Source organism: Corythoichthys intestinalis, chromosome 12 (genome assembly GCF_030265065.1).
Source record: "Corythoichthys intestinalis isolate RoL2023-P3 chromosome 12, ASM3026506v1, whole genome shotgun sequence".
Classification (NCBI taxonomy): domain Eukaryota; kingdom Metazoa; phylum Chordata; class Actinopteri; order Syngnathiformes; family Syngnathidae; genus Corythoichthys; species Corythoichthys intestinalis.
The window spans coordinates 5,785,605-5,803,701 of NC_080406.1; the positions used below are offsets into that span (position 1 = coordinate 5,785,605).

General features: G+C 40.8%; 1 protein-coding gene across 17 annotated transcripts in view; it reads right to left on the minus strand.

Annotated features, from left to right (window-relative positions):
- The window catches only part of mycbp2 (MYC binding protein 2), a 203,001-nt gene that overhangs the window by 22,421 nt on the left and 162,483 nt on the right, over positions 1–18,097 (minus strand). For all 17 annotated transcript variants that reach the window (XM_057853359.1, XM_057853360.1, XM_057853350.1 and 14 more), the window contains 11 exons: positions 15,431–15,588; positions 15,158–15,357; positions 12,370–12,519; positions 12,130–12,290; positions 6,596–6,752; positions 6,303–6,527; positions 6,150–6,215; positions 5,653–5,892; positions 2,364–2,453; positions 2,214–2,294; positions 1,870–2,136 (listed from right to left, as the gene is read on the minus strand). In XM_057853359.1, the coding sequence (XP_057709342.1) occupies positions 1,870–2,136; positions 2,214–2,294; positions 2,364–2,453; positions 5,653–5,892; positions 6,150–6,215; positions 6,303–6,527; positions 6,596–6,752; positions 12,130–12,290; positions 12,370–12,519; positions 15,158–15,357; positions 15,431–15,588 (1,795 nt within the window). The remainder of the gene's footprint in view (positions 1–1,869; positions 2,137–2,213; positions 2,295–2,363; positions 2,454–5,652; positions 5,893–6,149; positions 6,216–6,302; positions 6,528–6,595; positions 6,753–12,129; positions 12,291–12,369; positions 12,520–15,157; positions 15,358–15,430; positions 15,589–18,097) is intronic.

The window sequence follows — 18,097 nt, forward strand, 5'->3', positions numbered from 1 at the left end:
AAAAATAAAGCACTGAATATCAAATTTAACCTCAATTACTAAGTGTGTTTGACAAAAGAATGCACATTTATTGAAGATACAATTAAAACACATTTAAATATAAGGTCTTTCAGAATTTTTTTCCCCAGGATAAAATGGATTTGACACTTTTTGTAAAGCAACTTCAGAAATTAAAATTTGCAATACAAAAGGTTTCCCTTTTAAGAGGACCTAGTCAAGGTGGTAGGTAGGTGATTGTCAAGTTGGCCACCTTAACTGTAAAGTGCTTGCAATTGGCAGTGAAAGTTTAAAAAACAGCCACTAAATGTCAGTAGTTTAACATTAATTACCACAAAATAAAAAAGCTACACATGACCATTTCCCTTGGTAATTGTTTTTTTCTAATCACATTACAAGAAGTATACAAAACACGTGTTAATCCTTTGTTAGCTATTGAAGACATTTCTTTTAATCAGAGAAAATCCATACTCTTATTTAATCAAGAAAAACATTTAAATATACCAGGAGGTGTTTTACTATCACCTACATTATAATTTGCCTATCACCATGCCATGTCATTCAGATCAACGTTACCCCGCACTCATTCCGATAATAGACAGTGTCAACCGTATTGTGTATCTGAGAGTGATGGTGAATCTACGACTCTGGTTTATCCATGCTAAGGCTAGTGCACCTGCCAATACCCCATTGAACATGGCTAACTCTAGTGTTAAAACTGCGAAATTCACATTCATTCGAAAGGCAAACCGTGCAGAAATACATTATTGCCTCTAACACATTTTAATTGGAGAAATTGGCAACTTACTTTGAAATGTTAAGCAGGTCCACTGCCTTCGCATGACCCATAAACTGTGACCCAAAGTATCTGGATGCGACTTGGTCGCCGATCCGATACCTCACATGCTGGTCCAACTGTTTGGACTTGGTTGTCTTGTTGAGGCTTTCGTTGAACATAACAACTAAGGCATCTGAGCAGTTCCTTGCGTTAGCACACAGTACTGTGCGATTGCCTGCTGTTGTGATATTGATGCTAATGATGCTAACGGCGCGCACGCACAAGGTGCAGTGCATCGTAAAAATTCGAAGTGTCATCTTCGTTATGGATTAAAAAAAAAAAAAAAAAAAAAAAACTTCGTCACGGATATAATTTAGGTTGCACTGAGATGTTCTTGAAAATTAAAACCACGGTGAAAAAATTCCAGACTTACGACACCTAATTTTATACTTTTAATACCTTTAATAATGGAAAACTAAATTCAATGCTTTTTTAATACTTTTAATAACCCGCGGGTACCCGCTATTAACACCAGGGGTGCTAATAATTGTGACACACATTATTTGATGTCAAATATTTTTTTCTTTATGTGGGATTTTTTCCCCACTGAATGAATGCACTTGTATTGAAGGTTGGATTTTTCTCTTTTTTTCCATTAAGATCCCATATTATTTGAATAAAATAAAAAAAAATACTAGAAGCTAAAAAAACAACAACATCTTTTTCAGGGGTGCCAATACATATGGAGGGCACTGAATAGTCAAATGCAACTGATTTATGTTTGCTTCTTTGACACATTTTTTGACCAGTATCACATATACTCCAGCGCGACTTATAGTACGATGGTAAATGGTAATAGTAAATGGCGCTTTTCCACCTTTGAAGGCCCTCAAAGCACTTTAAACTACATCGCTATCCACCTACTGGTGATGAAGCACCTGGAGGAACGTGGGGTTCAGTGTCTTGCTCAAGGATACTTAGACGAGTTCTTCAGGGTGGAGGATCGAACCCACAACCTCTGGATTTGGGGACAACTCCTCTACTACTACAACTACTCTACTACATACAGTACATTATTGTCAGGCCTGGCCCACCTGTCTCTGCACTCGTGGTGAAGCCGTGTGCAGCAGCGAGAAAAGGTCCTGCATCAGCGTCAGCTGTTGCGCGAGGTACTGACGCCCCACATTGGAGCCGCTCAGCGCCAACACCATGGACAGTAGCTCGAAGCAGTAGGCGTCCGACGAGGCGTCGTCGTCGCTGGGCTGGGAATTTGCGTTCTCCTTGCTGGAGATGGCGTGTTCCCACTCCTCTCTCACGCGCGTCGCCTCCATGCGGATGGCCTGGACGATGTGTGCGCACACCTGTACAGGGCGGGAAAAAGGTTAAACATCTTTTGACGACAATTTAAATCCTCTGCTAATTTTGTTGTAAAGCCGACCTGTTTCTGTAGGTTGGTCAGTTTGCTCCTGCTGAAAATGATTCCGACCATGTGCTCTTTGAGGTCCGCGTCTGATGGTACCTATTGGAATATGGGAATACAACGTGTCAAATACGATACAGACATACGTTTATCCTTTGCAGTGCATACCTTTTCCTCTCCTTCTGGAGACGAAAGCAGATTTTTCTCCTCCTGCTCGGGGGTTGGCTCTGCATCTCCACAGATAAGCTTCCCAAACACCTAATAAAAAAATATATATATATAGATGTCTTGGTGAACATCGGAATCATCGGGCATAAAAACCCTACATATTTTGGCATACTCCCTAGATGAAAGGGGTCAGCAACCCACAGCTCTTTGAACCTTCTGATGCTGTTCAGTTTTATATTAAGTAAATTTAATTACAGGGTTTCTTCTGGATTTGATTAGTTGGTCCCTCAGCGCTATTGCAGTGTTTCCCACCAATGAACGAGACTGTGGCGGCCCGCCACAGACTCGTTTGCGCCCCCCCCCCCCCGAACAAAAAAAAGATACTAATCAGATGCGTCAGTCAGCCGATTACACAGCTGTAGCCCACTCCACACTACTACCCGCGCGAGCGAGAGCAGCATTTTAGAATAGTATTTTATTTATTTATTTAAGAGACGCAAGGGGAACGAGTAGGAAGAATGGGAGAACGAGCGAGATAGCGAGAGATAGCGGTCGCATGTTGTAGCAGCCCGCTGTTATTTTGTTATTGTTTTTCTTTATTATTGTTACCACAATTAAGTGGGTAAGCAAATACAGACTTCTCTCCTTCTTCCCCATATCCGGGGCATTACAATAGTTTGGATCGGACTTTTCAGCGAAAGTGAGCGGTGGATGGCCGTCTTGGACGGAAAGCAAACTTTGATTGAACTTGCGCGGAGAGGCGGGGCCCAAAATAAAGCCTTGCTCTATTTTCAGAGCGTTGGTCACAGTAAAGTATTTATTTGTTGAAGCAGAGTAAAATGATACATATTCACGGTACAAGAACATCGTTTCCGTGTCCATCGATTGGTAAGAAAAGGCTGTTTGTACGAGTGACGTGTGGGCGCTCCCGTCGGGGGGACATTTCGCGTGGAGTGGCTATTTTTCGGCACAACACCGACGCGCCAACTTCAGACAATTACGGCTGACGAAAGTTGGATAAATGCGCCCACCCCCCCAATTTCGCGAAATCCGAATCAAGAAAAACTCTTTACACGGCCATTACAATTCCCCCAGTCTTGTAAATGGGTCAGTTGACAGAAGGACTGTTATTGTTGTGGTAATGTAGTACTTATGAGGGTCAAATAAAAAGGAAAAAGGAGGGCTACGACGGCGGTCTGAAACCCGCGGCTCTTGGGCCGCATGCGGCTCTTTAGTGCTGCTTCGGAGCTTTTTTTTTTTTTTTTTTAAATGGAAAAAGATGGGGGAGGGAAATATATTTTTTGTTTTAATAGGATTTCTAGGAGGACAAACATGATACAAACATTCTTTCAATTCATTAATATTGTAATGAAGTTAAACTTGTGGTGTCATCGTACAACAGAGTAGTCACGTGGTGCGCTATAGGATCCACTGCAGGGAAAATAAACATTTAATCATGAAGGCTAATTATGTATTTCTAGCCAAATTAGTCATTTTTATAGTAGGCTAATATAGCTAGTATTGACAATTACAAGGCTTGTACAAGGCTTTTAATTTTTTGCTGCTCCAGACATACTGTATCAGTTTGTTTTTTTTTTTTTTTTTTTGGGGGGGGGGGGGGGGGGGGGGGGGTCAAATATGGCTCTTTCAACAGTTTGGGTTGCCAACCCTGAGTCACTATGAGATGTAAGTCGTACTATTGCTACGAGAAAAAAAGTCGCATTATTACATAGGGTAACGTAGCTGTAATCAGCAACGCATTTTACATACATGCACCGTAGCTGAGAGCTATAACATTAGCCTAGCTAATGAAATATTTCAAATATATCTTTGTTATGGTTCTTCTTGGGGGAAAAAAATAATGAAAAAAAATAAAATAAAAAATTCGCCGTGGCACGACATGGTGTGGCTGTCCGACTCCGATGCAGCCCACCACCACAGTTTCAAAAAATCCTATGGTCAGAGACCCTCCCACCACAGTCTCCTAAAATCCTGTGGGAAACACTGCTATTGACAAGTTTTTTTCAACAAGACATGCCCCCCAGGAGAGCCGTCCTGCTCGGATGGGACCTTTGTAGCGGGCTTTGTGAGGGAATCGTGGGCCACTGGAAGCCCGCCTGTCTCACTGTCCCATCTGTGGAAGATATCGAGGATATTTGGCTGTTTGGCGTGACGGTCGTGGGGTTTCTTCTGCTGCCTCGGGAGGTGACCTGCTGTACCGGAAAGTTTCTAAGACGGCAGCTTTCAAGGACATTGTCAAGGCTTTGGAGGACAGGACCAGGTGAAAGCTCGGATTGTGACTTATCCCGTGAGAACACGGTTCAGTCCGAGCAAGGATGGGGAAAGGTGGACGTCATCTGGCGCCAAATGGCGAAAACGTTGAGGCAGACCGTGACTGTTGGCAATGACTTGAGGGAACTGAGGTCTCGCCTTCGCCTTGATGAGCGCGATTTTGACTGACGATCAACTGTATTTGGACAAATTAATTTTGATTCGGCTTAATTGATTATAATTTTTCCTTTCCCTTTCCGGATCCCCCTAACCCTCCATTCTGCTGGGAGAGCCACGCAGATGGTCCTTATCTGACGCCCTTGATTTCTCCTCCCAAGGCTGGTCACAGAGTCCTGTGACTCTTATTTTGTCTGCATGCACACACAAATACTGATATACACACACATTCCTACCTCCCTCCAAATCCGCTATAGTCTTTTTAAAGTATCACTACCCCTCCTACCAGCCATGACTGGGAAGTTTCCCTATTGTCGTATAAAAATTCCTGCAATTCCTGCAAAATTCCTGTGTCATATCCCTGCTATGTTGTATGATATATGTATGTTCCTGATATATGTGTTTAACTTGACTGCAACTGCTCTATCATTTCTCAGAAATTTTATTTTGTATTCACATTTAATGTTCTTTTGAAAGTGTAATCTTGGCAAGCCAAAATGAATATTATTGCAAACATAAACAAATGAATATTTGGATTACATATCCTGAAATTTATTCTGCAACGCATTAAATATTCGTAATCCGATGACTCGATTATTCCAACAAACTATTTGATAAATTGATTGATTACCTCAATAAGCCGATAGCTGCAGCCATAATATTGTCTTATATGCAATTCAATCCCCACAAAAAAACGTGATGAATCGAAAGTTAGCTATAGACCGCATGTGATTAACCGCAATAAAAAAAAATGTAATCGCTTGACAGCATAAATCTGCACCACCTCACGAGCAAAGGTGTGGATTTTTTTTTTTTTTGCATGCATATGATTTTTGCGAACCTGTGAAGTGATGAGTCGAAAGACGCGCAACGTTTCTCCCTCGCAGTTCTTCTGCTGCGCCATGCTGGCAGAGATCTGCCCGGCGATCTTTATGCTGTCCCCCTCCTTCCAGCCGAGGACCTTCACCTGACGCACCCTCAGGGTATTCTCAGGCCCTTTCAGCTCCACCTTGATGACATGATGATCACCCCCGGGGAGTTCACTTGTCACCCAGCCCATGTGACGTGAATCCAGGTCGACCTGAGAATGAGAAGGTTTAATGTTTAGGGTGCTTACGATAGGTCAGAAGTCAGAAGAAGGTCAGATCATCAGAAGAAGATTGATTTAAAAAAAAAAAAAAAAAAAAAAAAAGACGTATTTGCTTAATGACTGCATGCACCGAACCGTGATGCCTATACCTTGCCAGTACGGGACGAATACAAATACAGTTACACTTTTTAGTTGCCGCTCTAGTGTGAAACAGCCTTTAGTGTAGTGATATTTTCTAACTGTCCTACCTGCTTGATCCTGCAAAGGTCTTCTATAGCCTTTCCACACAGGAACGTCACTGAGGTCACTTTATTCTATGGATTAGAAAGGGGTAAAATATGAAGATAAAACGGGAAACGTCCCAGGTTTCTTAAACACACCACGTTGTAATGTCTTCTTACCCCGAGGTCTCTCGAGTTGTCCACGTGAACAGAAACATTGGAGGCATTGATGCCTTTTACGCAGCTGATGGTGACGCTCTTTGTTTTGTTCTTGTCTTCGTCTCCGGACTCCCAGAAGGTCTCGGTGGAGCCGTCCGTCAGGCTGCCGATCATGGCGGGACGACTGGACGTCTTGATGTCCACCACGCTGGTCAGGTCCTTCAGGCAGGTCACTAGGCAGAGATCCTGTCAATTTGACAACGCGGCAGAGTCAGCGTATTCCAGCAACGGTATTCGACTGCGGGGCTTCTTGCCTGGCTAATGGCTTCGTAGCCCGACTGAACGCTGATGTTGAAGCTTTCTTCGCTGTCGCCGTCGTCAGACTTGGAGAGTATGTTGTTGATGTGGTGGAATACGTTGCTCTGATGCAAGAACTGGTGGTCGGATTGCTTGAATTTCAGACTCCAGCATCTGAAAGAGCAGGAAACAAAATGTTGAATCAGAAATCGGGCCTGATTACATCATTTTCAGAGGATAGGGTTGAAAAAAAACAGGCTTTGAGAATAGATTTTTGCTTTAATATATATTAATACAGTTGTCCGTCCGCCAATAAAAGCATTTTAAAATGATATCGGATTATATCGATATCAGTTTTTAATGATCATTCATATGACAGTGCTGGCATGTTCACTTATTGCCTGCCTGTTTCTGGTGTTTTGACGCCCCCTGCTGGCGCTATGTGTAATTAGTTCAGCACTGTCTGCTGACGTAATCATATGTGAATGAGAGCTCATTACGAAAAGAGACACCCAAATGGATGAGCTAACGTCTGCAGTCAGTGTAGCATAGCAGTTCTTGCCATCTCACCATATTGTTTGTGCCTTGTGAGTCCCGATTCGTTTTTTTGAGTTCAGACAGCGGGCTTGCGCAAGGCCGGTCCAGCCTATACACAGACTATGCAGCTGCTTAGGGCCCCTGACCACTAGGGGGGGGGGCCCGATCTGGAAACCTCCTTTTATACGTTGTTAATAGAGCATCGTGAATAATGTGGCGCGCATTGCCGTTGATCTATGCAAACATCCATTTTCTTGTCATTACAATCTGGCAACCTGGGGAGTGACGTTAAACTTGCTTTGCAATAATTGGTGCTCAAACTTGCTTGGAAAATAGATGCACGAATATGTCGAAGAGAATTTATCCTTCTGGAGCAGAGAAAGGAAAGAAGAAAATCGGAGAAGAAAAGAAACATCAGTATAGTGCTGCAACGATTAATCGATTAACTCGAGTATTCGATGAGAAAAAACATTCAAATTAAATGTTGTTGCTTTAAGTATTTGTTTAATTAAAGTGGCGTTGTAGTGATTTATTTTGAAAGTGTTTGCATTTAGTTTTATTGATTAGGGTGGATATACTGCCCTCTGGTCTGCCTCTTTCTACATGGCTGAATCCAACTGCTCCCTGTTAAGACCAACGTAAGCTAAGTTTTTGTTTGAGCTAATGTTTTTTAATGCATTCATAATTTAGTTTAGCTATATTTAGCCGTTTTTTGTGGGAATATGTGTTTGAACCATTTGTTAAGAGCACTGTAAAAAAAACTTTAGCACTGTATAGCATTTAAGCTACCTGACTTTTTCTATGCAAGTTAGCCAATTGTTCTTTTGTTGTACATAGATCCTCATTAAAAAAAAAAAATATATATATATATATATATTAGGGCTGTCAAACGATTAAAATTTTTAATCGAGTTAATTACAGCTGAAAAATTAATTAATCGTAATTAATCGCAATTAATCGCAATTCAAACCATTTATAAAATATGCCATATTTTTCTGTAAATTATATATATATTCTGTAAAATAAATTGTTGGAATGGAAAGATAAGACACAAGATGGATATATACAGTGCCTTGCAAAAGTATTCGGCCCCCTTGAACCTTGCAACCTTTCGCCACATTTCAGGCTTCAAACATAAAGATATAAAATTTTAATTTTTTGTCAAGAATCAACAACAAGTGGGACACAATCGTGAAGTGGAACAACATTTATTGGATAATTTAAACTTTTTTAACAAATAAAAAACTGAAAAGTGGGGCGTGCAATATTATTCGGCCCCCTTGCGTTAATACTTTGTAGCGCCACCTTTTGCTCCAATTACAGCTGCAAGTCGCTTGGGGTATGTTTCTATCAGTTTTGCACATCGAGAGACTGACATTCTTGCCCATTCTTCCTTGCAAAACAGCTCCAGCTCAGTGAGGTTGTGTAACGGGTACACAGAAAGTGTATCCGTTGAAGCACGTGGAAACCTCCCCGCCGATTCCTTCATGTAAGGACGCTAGCGGCTGCGCCGTTGGCTCGAGCTTTATTGGCGCAGTGGTTACCGAACTTGCCTGCCGACTAGAATCGTCGCGGCGCGCGGGTTCGCGTCCCAGCCTAGTCAGAGGTGGGAGCGGAACGCGGGGCGGCACAGAACAGACTCGGGTTACAAATGGGGGCTCGTCCGGGATCGGCAGCGAAGGTTTCGGGGGGAGAGTGTAACGGGTACACCCACAGTGTATCCGTTGTAGCACGTGGAAACTTCCCCGCCGATTCCTTCATGTAAGGACGCTAACGGCTGCGCCGTTGGCTCGAGCTTATTGGCGCAGTGGTTACCGAACTTGCCTGCCGACGAGAATCGTCGCGGCGCGCGGGTTCGCGTCCCAGCCTGGTCAGAGGTGGGAGCGGAACGCGGGGCGGCACAGAACAGACTCGGGTTACAGTTGGATGGAATGTTTGTGAACAGCAATCTTCAGCTCTGTCCACATATTCTCGATTGGATTCAGGTCTGGACTTTGACTTGGCCATTCTAACACCTGGATACGTTTAATTTTGAAGCATTCCATTGTAGATTTGGCTTTGTTTTGGATCATTGTCCTGTTGGAAGATAAATCTCCGTCCCAGTCTCAGGTCTTGTGCAGATACCAACAGGTTTTCTTCCAGAATGTTCCTGTATTTGGCTGCATCCATCTTCCCGTCAATTTTAACCATCTTCCCTGTCCCTGCTGAAGAAAAGCAGCCCCAAACCATGATGCTGCCACCACCATGTTTGACAGTGGGGATGGTGTGTTCAAGGTGATGAGCTGTGTTGCTTTTACGCCAAACATATCGTTTTGCATTGTGGCCAAAAAGTTCAATTTTGGTTTCATCTGACCAGAGCACCTTCTTCCACATGTTTGGTGTGTCTCCCAGGTGGCTTGTGGCAAACTTTAAACGAGACTTTTTATGGATATCTTTGAGAAATGGCTTTCTTTTTGCCACTCTTCCATAAAGGCCAGATTTGTGCAGTGTACGACTGATTGTTGTCCTATGGACAGACTCTCCCACCTCAGCTGTAGATCTCTGCAGTTCATCCAGAGTGATCATGGGCCTCTTGGCTGCATCTCTGATCAGTTTTCTCCTTGTTTGAGAAGAAAGTTTTGAAGGACGGCCGGGGCTTGGTAGATTTGCAGTGGTCTGATGCTCCTTCCATTTCAATATGATGGCTTGCACAGCGCTCCTTGAGATGTTTAAAGCTTGGGAAATCTTTTTGTATCCAAATCCGGCTTTAAACTTCTCCACAACAGTATCTCGGACCTGCCTGGTGTGTTCCTTGGTTTTCATAATGCTCTCTGCACTTTAAACAGAACCCTGAGACTATCACAGAGCAGGTGCATTTATACGGAGACTTGATTACACAGATGGATTCTATTTATCATCATCGGTCATTTAGGACAACATTGGATCATTCAAAGATCCTCACTGAACTTCTGGAGTGGGTTTGCTGCACTGAAAGTAAAGGGGCCGAATAATATTGCACGCCCCACTTTTCAGTTTTTTATTTGTTAAAAAAGTTTAAATTATCCAATAAATGTTGTTCCACTTCACGATTGTGTCCCACTTGTTGTTGATTCTTGACAAAAAAATTAAATTTCATATCTTTATGTTTGAAGCCTGAAATGTGGCGAAAGGTTGCAAGATTCAAGGGGGCCGAATACTTTTGCAAGGCACTGTACATTCAACATACGGTACATAAGGACTCTAGTGGGCATTTCACTCTACTGTCATTTAAATCTGTCTATGCTGTCCTCACTCCGAAGCGTCTACTTTTTCCAAAGCTAGACAGCTAGTGAACGACGCCATAATTATCAGACTTCTTTCTTTTTCATCTGATTTATTAATAAAATGGCCTCAAACCATTGTCCTCTTTAGACCGTCGTAAAACTACAAAAAAAAAGTACACAAGCATTGCATTAGCAACAACGTTAGCTTAGCACGCTATACAGGTTCACAAAACATAAACAAAAAGCGTCTCATACAAATAATATAACATTTCGCTTACTAACATAATATGTGCATTATTTACAACAACCATACTTACGGACAAATCTTGTCCAAGGATCATATAAGCACAAATTATCAGCCCGAGACGTCGTGCAGCCATATTGAACTGGACTGAAAACAATAAACCATGTCGCAAAGCGACCACAAGAGTTCGCTGTTAGACAGCACAAAAAGCCTTGCTGTAAAACTTACCAAAAGGCAAAAAATACTGTCTGAGCGGGACATGTGCGTTAATTGCGTCAAATATTTTAACGTGATTAATTTAAAAAATTAATTACTGCGCGTTAACGTGAAAATTTTGACAGCCCTAATATATATATATATATATATATATATATATATATATATATATATATATATATATATATATACATACATACATACATACATACATACACACTTTTTTCATGTTCCTTATCCGATTACTCGATTATTCGAACTAACTAGTCCATCAATTAATCGACTACTAAAATATTCTATAGCTGCAGCCCTACAGCAGTATCGCGATAATAGAGCATGCTGTTGATGTTGTTGTTGTTGTGCAAGACATTCCGACTTGAACGCTGTTGTCAGCTGAGCTTGTCAATATGTCGTACTGGCAACTGCCATTAGCCGCAGGGCAAAAGCCCGGAGTGAATCAAGTAAAGCCGAGCAAGTCGTCACCTGTCGGCAACGGCAAATGTACGGCTTCCGCTGATTGTAGTAAAACGAAATATTGGCATAATATGCATTTGGACTGGAGAGCGTAGATATAGTAATTTCATTGATATCGGACATTATTATCAAGTCGTATACCAATCAGAAAAAGGTTTGGCGCCATCTACTGTTAGTATTGACAATCATTTGGGGTGAGAAGTTTGAAGTATGCAGTGCAACAAAATCCCCAACAAACCCCCTTAAAATCCGCTTATGCTATGATCATGTTATTGGGGGCCATAACCTGGGTGTTTTTATACATTTTAAATTTGTTGATTTTTTTTCATGCTATTAAAATACAAATGTAACTCTTGATAAATATAACAATAATGTAATTAAAAAAAACACACTTGGATGTGTGTCGTTTAATTAAAAGAAAATTGTACTCAATTGTTTTGAAAGACTCTCATATGACTTCCGCTAGAGATCTGTCAACTTTATGCTTGTCTTTTTAAGGTACACAAGAAAAGTGTGGCTTCGGCTCGTTAAAATAATTCAAAACTGAAAAGTTACCAAGTGTTTCTTTAAACCACGAAAAGTCATTAGATATAACAGCATTTAGCACAATGTACCTCACAGTATCTTTTTTCTTTTTTTTTTTTTTTTTTACTTTTTTTATTAATATGATGTATAATACATGTTTTTGGACAGTTATTTTGAGCTTCAGGGGGTATCTAGGGGTACTTAAAGGGTTAATTCCGACTAATGCGGAAATTCGCATTACATCGAGACCTCCTCATAATCAGCTGACTCAAACTAGCATGCAAAAATATGTGTTCGGGACATATTAAGTTACCTTAGCGCCATTTGTTGAAGTGAGCTTCCACTAGGAAGTGACATCATGAGGTCTGAGATGGTCTGCAGGAGGCGGTGGAAGGTATGAGGCAGCGGGTGAGCCGCCTCCCCTGCGATAACGATGTCGGACAGAGGGTGCTCACAAACACCTAGGTCTCGATCCTGTGAGGTGTGACGACGAAGGCGTTAAAAAAAAGAAACGCCTCTGAAACAACAGCGATACTTTTCAACGACCCGTCACCTGTTCGAGGTTTTCCTTGTTGCCCTTGTTTTCGTCTTCTTCCTCGTCCTCGGGTTCAAAGGGAGACGGGGTGAGCGATGCTACAAAATGCCACAGAATGTCATGCAGTGAGGTTGTCTGGATCACGTTGCACAGGAGCCAGTTGAACGCCTGATGAGGACAACAAGAACACCAGCGTTTACGTTAGCACACGATGACAGCTCCAGCCCATTTGTGCATGAGCTAATAAAACATTTAAATACAATTTCTCTCGTACTGTATTTTTTGCATAATTCGCCTATAAGATTTTAAAACGGTTTACATATACAGGGCACACTGCATTATAAGGCATAGTAGTAGTAGTAGTGGTTAGGGTTGCGTTATGCATCCACTAGATGGAGCTGCACTAAAGGGAATGTAGTGCTAATGATTAACCAATATTAATCCGCATATAAAGTGGATTGGAGTATAAATTGCATTTTCAATGAATGGCCTATTTTAAAAACTGTTTTCATATTAGTGCTGCAACGATCAATTAACTCGAGTAATTTGTTCAGAAAACGGCTTTAAATCAAATTTTGCTGCTTCGATGAGTCGTTTAATTAGAGTGGCGTTGTAATGGTTTGTTTTGAAAGTGTTTGCATTTAGTTTTATTCGTTTGGGTGGATACACTGCCCTCTAGTGGCAACAGTGATTATGGCATAACTCATCAACATGGCTGGATCCAGCTGCTCCCTGTTAAGACTAAGATAAGGTTTAAGTCTTTGTCTGAGCAAATTTGATTGTTTATGGATTCATAACTTAGCTTAGAGGTATATTTAGCATTTGTTTGTGAGAATCTGTGTTTGAACGATTTGTTAAGAGCATTGTAAGGAAAAAAAAAAAAAAAAAAGTTAGTATTTTATAGCATTTAAGCTGGCGGAATTTTGCCATGCAAGTGAGCAAATTGTTCTGTTGTTGTACTTCGATCTACAGGTGCAATAATTGATCGATTAATCTAGAACTACTCAATTAACTAATTAGTAAACAAGTTTTTTGATAACCAATTAATCGTTTAGGACGGCAACCCAAGTTTTGAGAGCTGCATGCGGCTCTTTAGCGCTGCCCTAGTGGCTCCTTGGAGCATTTCCAAAAATGTTTGAAAGTGGAAAAAAATGGTTGAGGGAAATATATTTTTCTTTTGATATGGTTTCTGTTGAAGGACAAAAAAGACACAAACATTCTTAACGTTTTCCAATGCTGTAAAATGTGTAGAATACATTTTAAATTTTAACATTTCTGTCAACGAAGATTTACGTCACAGCCTGCGACACACGTTTCTGTCAGCAGGGCGGGATGCCAGGCAGGTGGCTATTGTAAACAAACCGGCAGCCGAGTACCCAGTTGGGAGTGAGAGAAAAAGTGCGATTCCATTACTTCAGAAGAACCTAGAGGAGCGCAAAAATAGATTAAGTGGATTGCATTGCCAAACTCCACTACTGCTGTAAGTTTTGTTGCAACACGGGAGATAATAAAGCGTGGAAAACCATTCACAGAGGGTAAGTACACGAAGGAGCCATTCATCAACATATTAGAACACTTATTTGCAGACTTCAAAAACAAAACCAAGATAATAAAGCAAATAAAAGACATGCCCAGATAAGGGGCATGTTATGCACGTTCCATTTTGTTGTTTTCCGAAACCTCAAAATAGATATGACATAAAAAATCGTATTTCTCTATTGCATTTCTATAGTTTCATAAAAGCAATGAAATAAGTCATTAATATTGTATTGAAGTTAAACTTGAGGCAGTATTGAACAACAACAAGTAGTCATGCGTTGGATGCACTGCAGGGAAAATAAACATTAAATCATGAAGGCTCATTATGTATTTTTAGCCGACTTAGTCATTTTGCTAGTAGGCTATTATAGCTAATACAGACACATACAGCATGTGTTGCTTTCATTATTAGGCTTAGGCTTTTAATTTTTTGCGGCTCCAGATATGTTTTCTTTTTTGGTCCAATATGGCTCTTTCAACATTTTGGGTTGCCGAGCCCTGGCATTGCTGAGAGCTTCTTCACCTTTAAACTTGTTTAAATTCTTGAAATTAAAACATGTACAAAACTGCTCAGTTGTAAATATTATCAGATTTCTTCATTATATTTTTGTTAAATCAAAGTAGGACATGAACAAAAATCTGCTTTTACTTGAGAAAACAACAATTCGCATTTTGGCCAATTTTCTGAAATTTGACTGTCTAAACTAGCCTCTCCATGAGGCTGAAACAACTAATCGTTTAAATTGATTATTAAGTTAGTTCCCAACGAATTTGATAATCGATAAAGTTGAAGGAAATAGTCATCCATTTTGTCTTCATTCTTACATACTTTTTTTATTTCATTTTTTAAACCTGTCCTGTTCAGCTGTTTGACATGGAGAATGGAGATCTGAGTGTCCAATTGGTCTGAGCAGTTTTAATGTATCACCTGGGAGTATGACAAACTCCTATTGTGATCATTCAACATATCTCGTTTATTAGGACAAAGCAGCGAACAGAAAGTGGTTGTCGGGAAACAAAAGAAAAGAGGGAGAGAGAAAGAAGAAGCACAAACAACAACAAACTATGAATATGTTGGTACAAACATAAGCTAGATGTATTCCCGGTTGACACCATGTGGGGGGCCTGATAACCAAGGAAAGGGGGTGGTTGCGAATACAAAATGGCCACGTATACGTAATTTGAGATATCTCTTGCACATTATCCATTCATTAGCAAGGATTCTTGGTCTTTTGGGTGCAGTTTGAAATGCTATTAACTGCCATACCTCCATTGCAAACACCCTGCACGCCGACTTCCTCAGTGCATGCCGCATGGCTACTTCAAGGCCTTCCAAATCGTGATGCTGGATGACAAACGCCAACACGGGCCACTGGAAGTTCCTCTCCCCTTTGCTGAGGGAGCCGTGGGCAGTGATCAACCTGGACAGCTCGGGAGACGGGTGGCGCAACAGCGAGGATCCCACCTCTGTCGGAAACAGGTCATTAGAAATAGCTCTCGAAAAACATATGCAAATTATCAACTGATTGAGCTAAATTACCGGCATCGCCGCTGTGTACTCTGCGTCTGGGCACGGCTTTGACCCTAGCAGGAGATGGCGAGTGTTGCTTGTCGTACTCTGAGGCCACAACGGAGTAAGATCTCTGAAATACGGTGCGCTTGGCTGTGTCGCTGTCTGTAATGGGGCTGGTCTCAAGACTGAAAAACACCACACGATAGATCAGGGGTGTCCAAACGACGACCCTGCGGCACACTTTTTATTGGTTCGCAGCATGTTAAGAAAGTATCATTGAAAATAGCAGCATGAGAAGCTTGAGATCACGCTACATTCGGTTGCACTTCTCAGCTTTAACACTAGATGGAGCTACTTACCATCTCTCTACTCACCAGCTACTTACGTGCCTCGCCATTAGCTCAGGGGTCAAAACCTGACATGTTGAAATCGATGTCGGAAACTGTAGAATTTCAGTTTTTTGTTGTACATATATAAATGTATATTTGTAAAAAATAGTAATCCAATGTGATAAACTAAGCTATCTTGTTTGAGATTTATTTTTTATTTTACTTTTTGTCTTCAGTCCGAAACAATTTGTTTCAGTAGTGTAAAACCGTATTTTTCGGACTATAAGTCGCATCTGTCGTACCAGCCAAAGAATGCACAATAAAGAGGGGACAAAAAACATAAATTGCGCTGCAGTATGAATCGCAATTTGTTGAGGTCATTTTATTAGGTGGTAATTTTTTGTATTTTTTTTAGTTTATCAGGAACCAAGAATAAACATTACACATTAAAGGAATACTTGTGAAGTAGAACAACAACAGGGCATCTGTTAACTTAAAATATTATCAGTTTTTCGGATAACTATAGCTATTCTATCACTGGTAGTTTTGAAAGCAGGATTTTACGTTTTCCTACAGCATCCTCTTGTGGACGCTGAGTGAAATTGTTTTTAGTAAAATCCAAGATGGCCACAGACGTGTAACATTGCAACTTCTGTCGTGATGTCAATTTTTAGTTGTTCGTTTTGTCCGTAGGTATTGTTTGTTTAAAGCAACACTAGGTATCTTTTCGGTTTTGGACAATTGTAGCGACGCCGGTGGACAACAGTGGTAGTGTTTTGCCTTAAGGAAGACTGCATTTCCCATGAGGACCAGCGTACACCCGCACAGTGTCGTGAAATCCTGACCTCCTAGTCGCCTGCAGATGGATGAAACGACATTTCTGTCTCCAGCGGCTGTGTGAAGGATGAACAGTAATAAGGTCATGAATCCAGTTGTGGCTAAACATTAGCATATGACAGTTAGCAGCCGTGTGGCATTGTGTGGCTAACATCCCCCCATCCTTCCCCCACCACACCCGACTCTTCAGCACTGACAAGTTCGGTCTTGGTGAGGTAGTGGGGGCGTCACGCCAGCAAGTGAAAGCCGGGACAATGTTTATTCTGAGTATCCATTTATCCTGGTACCCTTTGTTTCCCTCTTCGGACAAAACTTTTTGCCTTTTTTGTTGCTCTGCCATGTTTGCAGTATTCGCATTGACTTCTGTCTTTATGATGAATGGGGGCAGGGGGAAGTGATGTATGCCGTAAAGCAGTCAGCACATTTGTAGTTATTTGTAGTTTTTTTGTTTGGCAGGGTTCCTGCCACCCACCTCAAAGTTACCGTGTTGGCCCGAATATAAGACGGTGTTTTTTACATTGAAATTAGACTGAAAAAGAGGGGGTCGTCTTATATTCGCGGTCTAGACCTTATACCCATTCACGACGCTAGATGGCGCCAGATATCATTGAAGCGATGTTCTGTCATGAGAGATCTCAGCTACTCTCAAGTTTAACCAATTTGCATTATTTTATTGCATTGTATTTCCTTATTCAGATTTGTTTCAAGATACAGTTACAGTTAGACTTCACTTTGATGGTTAATGCAGTTATTGCAATTTTGTTGTTTTATCACAATAGATTGGTTTATTCGCATTTCAAAAACCAGAAGCCATTCATTTACGAATGTGATTGCACTTTAGTTTACATATTTAAAGCTTCAGATATTAAGATTTGAATGAGGCAAAATAACATGCTTTTTCTCTCAAATATATTGTTATAATCACTTGTTTCGGATGTGCTATAATTATTTTCTGTATAAAAATTAATTTGGTGTTCAAAAAGTTTTTTTTCAAACTTGAGTCTTGAAAAAGAGGGGGTCGTCTTATATTGAGGGCCGTCTTGTATTCCGGCCAATACGGTAATTAGTAGAGCTGGGAATCTTTGGGCACCTAATGATTCGATTATAAAACGATTATTGATGCACCCCCCTCCTCTTTTTTTTTTTTTTTTTTTAAGTGTTTTGTACATTAGTTCCAAAATTGTTCAAAAATCCTCTCAGGCTAAACCAAACTACTATTTAAGTATCAAGTTAACATATAACAGTAAACAAATAAACAAAAATAACAGTAAATAAAAAACTCCAGTCCCCATTCTGTATCAGCAACTTTGAACTACATTCAATTAATTTAATGTTGTGAATCAACTGTTACAGTTGTTAAAATTGCTCCCGTTATTCCACAATTTCCCTTCTGTCTACTTTTGTCAAAGTTTTAAAACTTTTTCATCATTTAAAGATAGATTCAAGACATGATTCTGCCGATTTAGGAGTATTTTAGATAAAAAGTTAATTAGGTTCCCTACAACAGAGCCTTCCAGAGAGGTCAACT